The sequence below is a fragment of the Salvelinus sp. IW2-2015 genome, linkage group LG18 (genome assembly GCF_002910315.2).
Source record: "Salvelinus sp. IW2-2015 linkage group LG18, ASM291031v2, whole genome shotgun sequence".
NCBI classification, from domain to species: Eukaryota; Metazoa; Chordata; class Actinopteri; order Salmoniformes; family Salmonidae; genus Salvelinus; species Salvelinus sp. IW2-2015.
This window is the reverse complement of record NC_036858.1, coordinates 10,376,927-10,387,233: the sequence shown is the minus strand read 5'-3', so window position 1 is coordinate 10,387,233 and position 10,307 is coordinate 10,376,927. Positions and strand designations below refer to the sequence as shown.

At 43.4% G+C, this 10,307-nt stretch overlaps 1 protein-coding gene across 1 annotated transcript in view; it reads right to left on the bottom strand.

The window, feature by feature from the left end:
• Positions 1–10,307, bottom strand: part of LOC111977501 (TANK-binding kinase 1-binding protein 1) — a 92,673-nt gene that overhangs the window by 65,208 nt on the left and 17,158 nt on the right. Inside the window, exon 2 of the mRNA XM_024006937.2 lies at positions 1,312–1,555. Within this exon, the coding sequence (XP_023862705.1) occupies positions 1,312–1,539 (228 nt within the window). The 5' untranslated portion in view covers positions 1,540–1,555. The remainder of the gene's footprint in view (positions 1–1,311; positions 1,556–10,307) is intronic.

Sequence of the window (10,307 nt, the reverse complement as noted above, 5' to 3'; positions counted from 1 at the left end):
GGTAAAATGAAAAAAAAAGTCCATATTATGGCAGAACAGCTCAAATAAGCAAAGAGAGAACAACAGTCCATCATTACTTTAAGACATGAAGGTCAGTCAATACGAAAATGTTAAGAACTTTGAAAGTTTTCTTCAAGTGCATTCGCAAAAACCATCAAGCTCTATGATGAAACTGGCTCTCATGAGGAACGCACAGAGAAAGGAAGACCCAGAGTTACCTCTGCTGCAGAGGATAAGTTCATTAGAGTTAACTGCACCTCAGATTGCACCAAAATAATGCTTCACAGTGTTCAAGTAACAGACACATCTCTCAACATGTTCAGAGGAGACTGAATGAATCAGCCTTCATGGTCGAATTGGTGCAAGAAATCACTACTAAAGGGACACCAATAATAAGAGATACTTGCTTGGGCCAAGAAACACGAGCAATGACGATCGGGGAAACGTCGGCATGGAACTGACTGTGCAGATGCAAAGTGTGTTAACTGAATTACGGTAAAATCTCCCTCAGTTTTATTCTGTTACCAAACTTTGAATCTGCACAGTTCCTCCTGTAAATGTGTTTTTGTAGGGCCTCCTGAGTGGCGCAGTGGTCTAAGGCACTGCATCYCAGTTGCTAGTTGTGCCACTAGAGATCCTGGTTTGAGTCCAGTCTTTGTTACAGCCGGCCGCGACAGGGAGACCCATGGCCCAGCGTTGTCTGGGTTATCAGAGGGTTTGGCCGGGAAGGGATGTCCTTGTCCCATTGTGCTCTAGCGACTCCTGTGGCGGGCCGGGCGCATGCATGCTGACATGGTCGTCAGGTGTACGTTGTTTCCTCCGACACATTGGTGCGGCTGGCTTCCGGGTTAAGCGGGCATTGTGTCAAGCAGTGCAGCTTGGTTGGGTCGTGTTTCGGAGGACGCATGGCTCTCGACCTTCGCCCTTCCCGAGTCCGTACAGGAGTTGCAGCGATGAGACAAGACTGTAACTACCAATTGGATACCACGAAATTGYGGAGAAAAAGGGGTGAAAGTAAAAACAAATGTTTTTGTAAGATTTTTTAATAGTAGTCCTTGTCCATAGAATTCTATGGTTTGTTATACTTTGAAATCAATGGTTTTAGTTTGGTATACATTTGAAAGTGAAAAATTGGAGTCTCAGKGTAATTCCGTTACCATGGCATTTCTCTCTTCTAACTCCTATTCCAGGAATMTGTCCTTCCCAGAAACATCTCAGACCCCTAACTGGAGCTCAGAGTATTTCCTGGTCATGTCACATGGTCAGGATCAGGAAAAGCTCATCTGTCAACCTATCAGCTCTGAGGCCTACCTTGATCTCGTAGATCTTGAGCTTCCTCTTAATGCCGCTGTTCTCTCTCTCCAGGCCCGCCAGCCGTGTCTTGATGTCCTGGTAGGCGGTGATGAGTGTGAAGTGGGATGCGGAGTACATGTCTTCAGGGAGGGGTGAGGAGGACCAGCCCACGTCGCTACAGCCGTCCTCTTTTAAGCCCTCGCCACCTCCCAGCAGCCTAAGCTCACCGCCGAATAGAGACTCCATTTCCCAGAGCCTCAACCTGCCAAAGGGAGAGAGAGAGATAATTAGTATGAAGATACACTACATGACCAAAAGTATGTGGACACCTGCTTGTCAAACATGTCGTTCCAAAATCATGGGCATTAATATGGAGTTAGTCCCCCCTTTGCTCTACAACAGCCTCCACTCTTCTGGGAAGGCTTTCCACCTGATGCTGGAACATTGCTGCGGGGACTTGCTTCCATTCAGCCACAGGAGCATTAGTGAGGCCGGGCACTGATTTTGGGCGATTAGGCCTGGCTCGCAGTCGCCGTTCCAAATCATCCCAAAGGTGTTCAATGGGGTTGAAGTCAGGGCTCTGTGCAGGCCAGTCAAGTTACTCCACACCGTTTACTTGGCTCATCGCGCTCTAGCGACTCCTTGTGACGGGCCGGGCGCCTGCAGGCTGACTTCGGTCGTCAGTTGAACAGTGTTTCCTCCGACACATTGGTGCGGCTGGCTTCCGGGTTAAGCGGGCAGGTGTTAAGAAGCGCGGTTTGGCGGGTCATGTTTCGGGGGACCCATGACTCAACCTTCGCCTCGAACAACAGATAAGCCAAGCACATTGGGAGTTGCAGCTATGAGACAAGATCGAAATTGGGGATAAAATATAGATATAAGTTACTCCACACCGATCTCGACAAACCATTTCTGTATGGATCTTGCTTTGTACACGAGCATTTTGTCATGCTGAAACAGGAAAGGCCTTCCCCAACTGTTGACACAAAGTTGGATGCTCAATCGTCTAGAATGTTCATGTATGCTGTAGCGTTAAGATTTCTCTTCACTGGAACTAAGGGCCTAGCCCGAACCATGAACAGTCCCAGACCATTTTCCTCTCCACCCAAACTTTACAGTTTGCACTATGCATTCGGGCAGGTAGCATTCTCCTGGCATCCGCCAAACCTAGATTTGTCTGTCGGACTGCCAGATGGTGAAGCGTGATTCATCACTCCAGAGAAAGCGTTTCCACTGCTCCAGAGTCCAATGGTGGCGAGCTTTACACCACTCCAGCCGGCGCATGGCGGCTCGGCCATGGAAACCCATTTCATGAAGCTAAACAGTTATTGTGCTGAAGTTGCTTCTTGAGGCAGTTTGGAACTCGGTAGTGAGTATTGCAACCGAGGACAGACAATTTTTACGCGCTACYTGCTTCAGCACTCAGCAGTCCCGTTCTGTGAGTTTGTGTGGCCTACCACTTTGCGGCTGAGCCGTTGTTGCTCCTAGACGTTTCCACTTCACAATAACAGCACTTACAGTTGACCGGGGCAACTCTAGCAGGGCAGAAATGTTACCAACTGACMTGTTGGAAAGGTGAGCGCTTCAGTAAACTGAGCGCTTCAGTAAAGCCATACTACTGTCATTGTTTGTCTATGGAGATTACATGGCWGTGTGCTCGATTTTATACACCTGTRAGCAATGGGCGTGGCTGAATTCCACAAATTTGAAGCGGTGTCCACATACTTTTGCATATATATTGTATGTAGATATGTGTGGTGTGCGTCCAGTTGCATCCTTTTTTCGATGCCAAATCCACCACTGGTGTGCATGGCCAAAGAGCTCTGCATAATTTCTGTGTAACACCTGGTCCAGTCTCCACTAATTGTATAAAGGTACTCATACTACAGTAATATTCATAACTGGAGCTTCTGGCTGCTCTCAAATCATCACTCCATGCTTTCAGCATCCTGTCGAAGACATTGCTAAAATGCCAGGAAGGCTAATGCCGCTCSTTGCATGTCTATAAACAGACTCTAATGGGAACTTCCAGACTCTTCTYGCACTGACACTGTAAAATATTCAGTGAGTGAAAGGGCAGTGAGAAGCATAGACGTCAGTGGCGACTGACAAGTTTACAAGCCYCAATGATATTGTAACATTTTTCCCTAGATATCCTATGCTAACACTCTAGGCTAGCCTCGTGTTCTGAGCATGCTAGCTAGCCATGCTAACTGACCAACCATGCTAATTCACAGTAACCTGACCTCAGTCTCCTCACGTTCCACCATGACTTTGGGGSGTTAGTTGTCATGGAAGATGAAGTGCACACACGATGATATCAGTAACCTCTATTTATGAGGCAGTTCACTGCACAAGAGCGTCACATAGGCCTACAGGGAGGGTAATCCAACTACTTTAACAAACAGCAGAAAGGTGTGGACCTAACCAATGCAAGATCCAATTMAAATGTCTTTTGAAATGGTGGTAGGACACCTTTTCCGAAATCAAGTCTTTGTGGTATATGTACTACTTGACAACAATACTATAACTGGCCGTGGATACTGTAGTCCATTTGGCTTATAACAGAGGTGTGTAATAAGTTCCAGTGCTGCTTGCTTCGTGAGTCAGGCATTGCCTACTCAGCTATTTTAATCATATCTGCTTACTGCTCTATTCCTTGTGTTTCTACTAAAATGCCTCAAATCTCTAAGAGCTTTGCACACCTGGATTGTACAATATTTGCCATTATTCTTTCAAAWAATTKTTCAAGCTCTGTCAAGTTGATTGTTGATCATTGATGGACAGCKATTTTCAAATCTTGCCATAGATTTTCAAACCGATTTAAGTCAAAACTGTAACTAGGCTTTCAGGAACATTCAATGCCGTCTTGGTAAAAAATTCCAGTGTATATTTGGCCTTGTGTTTTAGGTTATTTTCCTGCTGAAAGGTGAATTTGTCTCCCAGTGTCTGTTGGAAAGCAGACTGAACCAGGTTTTCCTCTAGTATTTTGCCTGTGCTTATAGCACAGGAATTTTTTACCAAGACGGCATTGAATGTGCATGAAAGCCTAGTTACAGTTTTGACTTAAATCGGTTTGAAAATCTATGGCAAGATTTGAAAATTGCTGTCCATCAATGATCAACAATCAACTTGACCATGTGCTTATAGTATTCCATTAATTGTTATGTTAAAGAAATCCGTAATCCTGTCCGATTACAAGCATTCACATAACATGATGCAGCCACCACCATGCTTGAAAATATGAAGAGTGGTGTGTTGTGTTCGATTTGCCCCAAACATAACGCTTTGTATTCAGGACAAAAAGTAAATTTCTTTGCCACATTTTCTCCAGTTTTACTTTAGTGCCTTGTTGCAAACAGGATGCATGTTTTGGAATATTTTTATTCTGTACAGGCTTCCTTCTTTTCACACTGTAATTTAGGTTAGTATTGTGGAGTAACTACAATGTTGTTGATCCATCCTCAGTTTGCTCATATCATCAACTCTGTAACTGTTTTAAAATCGCCATTGGCCTCATGGTGAAATCCCTGAGCTATCTACTTCCTCTCTGGCAACTGAGTTAGGAAGGACGCCTGTATCTTTGTAGTGACTGGGTGTATTGATACACCCTCCAAAGCCGAATTAATAACTTCACCATGCTCAAAAGGATATTCAATGTATTATAATTTTTTTAGTTTTTTTTTTACAGATCTACTAATCGGTGCCATTCTTTGCGAGGCATTGAAAAACCTCCCTGGCCTTTGTGGTTGAATCTGTGCTTGAAATTCACTGCTCGATTGAGGGACCTTACAGATAATTGTATGGGGTACAGAGATGGGGTAGTCATTATTGAACACAGAATGAGAATATTATTCACAGAATATTATTTGTTTTGTTAAGCACATTTTTACTCCTCAACTTATTTAGGCTTGCCCTCACAAAGGGGTTGAATACTTATTTTCTACAAACTAAATTCCACTTTGACATTATGGGGTGTGTGTAGATCAGTGACACAATATCTCAATGTAATCTATTTTAAATGCAGGCTGTAACACAACAAAATATGGAAAAAGTACTGGGGTGTGAATACTTTCTGAAGGCACTGTATATATATATATACACTGAACAAAAATATAAATGCAACATGCAACAATTTCAAAGATTTTACTGAGTTATAGTTCATATAAGAAAATCAATCAATTGAAATAATTTAATTAGGCCCYAAATCTATGGCTTTCACATGACTGGGAATACAGATAGGCATCCGTTGGTCACAGATACCTTTTTAAAAAAGGTAGGGGCGTGGATKAAAAAAACAGTCAGTATCTGGTGTGARCAGCATTTGCCTCATGTAGCGCGACACATCTCCTTCGCATAGAGTTGATCAGACTGTAGAGTGTGGKCTGTGGAATGTTGTCCCACTCCTTTTCAATGGCTGTGCGAAGTTGCTGGATATTGGCGGGAACTGGAATACGTTGTCATACACGTCGATCCAGAGCATCCCAAACATGCTCAATGGGTGATATGTTTGGTGAGTATGCAGGCCCTGGAAGAACTGGGATTTTTTTGCCCTCAGAACAACCTCAATGCGTCATGTGCATGGACTATACAASGTGTCGAAAGCGTTCCACAGGGATGCTGGCCCATGTTGACTCCAATGCTTCCCACAGTTTWGTAAAGTGGGCTGGATGTCCATTGGGTGGGGGACCATTCTTGATACACACGCAAAACTGTTGAGCGTGAAATACCCAGCAGAGTTGCACTTCTTGACACAAACCGGTGTGCCTGGCACCTACTACCTTACCCTGTTCAAAGGCACTTAAATATTTTGTCTTGCCCATTCACCCTCTGAATGGCACACATACACAATCCATGTCTCAAACGGCTCAAGGCTTAATAGGTATTACTGCACTGTCGGAGATAGAAACACAAGCATTTCGCTGCACCTGCGATAACATCTACAAATCTGTGTACCCGACCAATAAACTTTGATTTGGAGAGACAGAGCATTTATCACTGACTGGCCATTCTCTGGCTGCTGCCTACTCAGCTAGCTAGCTTCCCTCCACAAAATATAATCTCTCTCTTTGTCTCTGTCTCTCTCTGTCACCCCTCACCTCTCTCTCTCAGTACTCTATATCTCTCAGACCTACTGGGCTCTAGCTGCCTCCTCTCCCTGCCRGCTTCATTAGAGCGATTGCTACAGGAAGTCATACATTACCTGGGGCTGAGATGGCACACATTGCACCGGCACACACAGAGACAGAGCGCCGCAGCACTCTCCCGAGAGCAAATCGGCACCTTCTTCCACCTTTTATGGCTGTACTACCGCCATATATAGCACCAGATACTGTGCATACGGGTTAGGTCGCTACAGTAACACACTGACAGAATAGTAGACCTGTGTTTATGTTGTAAAGAAGGAGATTCAGCGTTGTGGTTCAGATTCATCAAAGGACCTCATTAGGGAAGAAATTAATGCTTTATTGATAGTTACTGAAAAATGATGGTATCAGCATGCATAATATTGCATAATCAGTGTCTGTTGTCGCCACCAGCCTTTTGTCTTGTGTGGTGTGCCTGCTATGTGGGGTTAGATATCGATTCTTCTTGAGATCAGATCTGATCTGTGTATGTAAAATCYTAAGGTATTCAGTAAATCCCACATAGGGGAGAGTGGGGCAAGTTGARCCATTTCTTTACATTCAGCGTCACWCTGTTATGGGAAATATAGTATTCTTTCTAACAAAGATGTCTACATATATTTCAGGATGTTGTGTATKCCTGGAAATAGTCAGAGTTCATGTAAACATTACAGTTTTGAAACATAGCTTGTCGCAAAAAAAGTGGTCTCTTGGCACAACTTTCCCTGGGTATGGGGTAAGCCACCTACAAATGTCTATACAGAATGAAATATTACCACTACCTTTTTAAAACCATGTTTATCTTTATTTCCCAAACACAATTCAACACAATCACAATAACCTTTTGGTCTTTTAATACTTTTAAGCATATTTTAACACAYGCTTAACACCTAACAAAAACATTGTACTGAAAAGATTTGGCATGGGTCCCCAGATCCTCAAAACGTTTTACAGCTGCACCATCGAGAGCATCCTGACCGGTTGTATCCCCGTCTGGTATGGCAACTGCTCGGCATCTGACCGTAAGGRGCTACACAYGGTAGCGCGTACGGCCCAGTACATCACTGGGGCCAAGCTTCCTGCCATCCAGGACCTATATACTGTAATAGGCGTTGTCAGAGGAAAGCCCATAAAATTGTCAGAGACTCCAGTCACCCAAGTCATAGACTCCAGTCACCCAAGTCATAGACTGTTTTCTCTGCTACCGCACAGCAAGTGGTACCGGAGCGCCAAGTCTTGGACTAAAAGGCTCCTTAACAGCTTCTACCCCCAAGCCATAAGACTTCTGAACATTTAATCAAATGGCCACCGGACTGCATAGTCACTTTAGTCACTTCACCCCTACCTACATGTACAAATGATCTCAACTAACCTGTACCCCCGCACACTGACTCTGTACCGGTACCCCCTGTATAGCCTCGTTATTGTTATGCTATTGTGTTACAAATGTTTTACTTTTGTTTATTTGATAAATATTTTCTTAACTCTTCTTGAACTGTACTGTTGGTTAAGGGCTTGTAAGTAAGCATTTCACGGTAAGGTCTACACTTGTTGTATTCGGTGCATGTGACAAATAAAGTTTGATTCGATTTGTACTTTTTAAAAACACTTTTAACATAGGCCCTGTTGTTACCTCATARCCCAGCTTGCGTTAGGCCTGAGAAGAAAACATACATCTGTTCAACCATTGTGCCAACTCATCAAGAAACGAACACAATAAATTCATTTGACTTGGTGAAAATCCGTTTTTTTGGACATAACTTGCTTCTTCACAGACTCAATGAAATTACCTGTTCCTAAATATTTGGTCAAATGATACATATTGTGTATGGTTTCCTAGAAACAAGGGTGGCTCGACTTACCCCAATCTCCCGTACTGTAACATATATATCCCATAACATGAGGATCTATATTTATCATGGACAGTCATTTTGAGTAAAGACATGAAGGATGTGAGCAAAGCTCTACTCACATTCCCATTAGAATGTATTTAGGTATATATCAGAGTTGTAAACATCCTTCATTTCTTCACATTTGTTTTTCTGTCCAGCACCTGAACCAGTGGGATGTGTGTACTTTTCCCTTTTTCATTGGCCATTCTAACAGTCACATTGAAAGTTACAAAAAAAGTTATCTTCCCCTAACTAAAAGTTGTCTGTTAAAAGCTCAGAAATCTCACAAAGGTCACAAAGGTCACAAAGGCATCTCCATTCTCCAGTGGCTTTGCATTCTTTCCTAAGTAATTTTTCCACAAAGATGCAAGCTGTGTAGTGTGTTGTTGTCTCCSGGCATGAATCGTTTGTGAAAGAAGCGATAAACCCTCGCCAAATGGGTCAAGCTGAATGTATTCCAATGGCAATAGATTCAGAATCAAAGAACTCGGGGAGTGAGTCACTGTGAGTGTGAATTAACGTGAGAGTTTGTAGTTGGAGAAGGTAGATACATTTTCGCTTTTCTGAATCTCTAGTGTGAAACAGTGGCACAAAGAGGGGAAAACCCAGCAGAAGCTTGGCACATATAATTCAGACATCACAACCCTGAATGGGCCAGTCCAGGGCTCAGAGGGGGGTGCCACTCTGCCCCCCATGCCCGCCACCATGTGCCCGCCTAATGCCCACGTAATACCCAGTCTCCCTCAGCTGCACCTGCTCCCCCGGCCGGAGTCTCCTTTTAGAGAGACATGGCCAGCTCTGTACTAGCACACACACTGAGAACCTATTAACACCCCAGTGAGGAGTGTGTGTGTACATGTGTGCGTATACACACTTGCGTGTGTATGTGCATGCATATGTTTGCTCSCATGTGTGAGTGTGTGACTTTGTGTGTATGCCAGGCAGAGATGGAAAAAGCAGGCATACAACGGCGCCCATATGTCCTGACAGACATGCATGACATCTTTACGACATCTTTACGTTCTGGGTTAGCTGGTGTCATGTTTGACATTTTCAGACCTCAAAAGTGGTCACGTGCCACTATATCTGCTGTTGAGGTCAAGCTAAACCCTTCAATGGATTCTCCCAGGTTAATTCTGAAATCCATCTATATAACACAAGACGTTTCGATAACCTTCACCCTCCCCACTGCCGCACCTCGCAGTCAATTCTCTATCAGATACAGAGGTAGCATACTATAGAATTCTTATCTTCACATTGTCAGCCTGATGGACCAAATGTTCCAATAATCCCCTCCATGTAGTCTAACTCTCACACATGCACACATAATCAAACATAGTTTCTCGTTTTTGAGTATATCATGTACAATTATAATTAATATGCTTTGTTTAACTGATTGAACAAACTTTTTTTGTGTACTTATATTTGTTGTGTGGTTTTCATATACAGTGCATTCGGAAAGTATTCAGACCCCTTGACTCTTTCCACCTTTTATTACACTACAGCCTTATTATAAAATGTATTCTAAAATAGTTTTTTCCCCTCATCAATCTACACACAATACCCCATAACGACAAAGCAAATACTGTTTTTTAGAAATGTTTGCAAATTAATAATAAAACATAAAAAATAAATATCACATTTACATAAGTATTCAGACCCTTTACTGTTTTGAAGCACCATTGGCAGCAATTACAGCCTCACGTTTTCTTGGGTATGATGCTACACCTGTATTTGGCACACCTGTATTCACCCCAGTCTGAGGTTCAGACCACCCTGGAGCAGGTTTTCATCAAGGATCTCTCTGTACTTTGCTAAGTTCACCTTTCCCTCGATCCTGACTAGTCTCCCAGTCCCTGCGATGAGAAACATAAACACAGCATGATGCTGCCACCACAATGCTTCACCGTAGGGATGGTGCCCGGTTTCCTCCAGTCGTGACGCTTGGCATTCAGGCCAAAGAGTTCAATCTTGGTTTCATCAGACCAGAGAATCT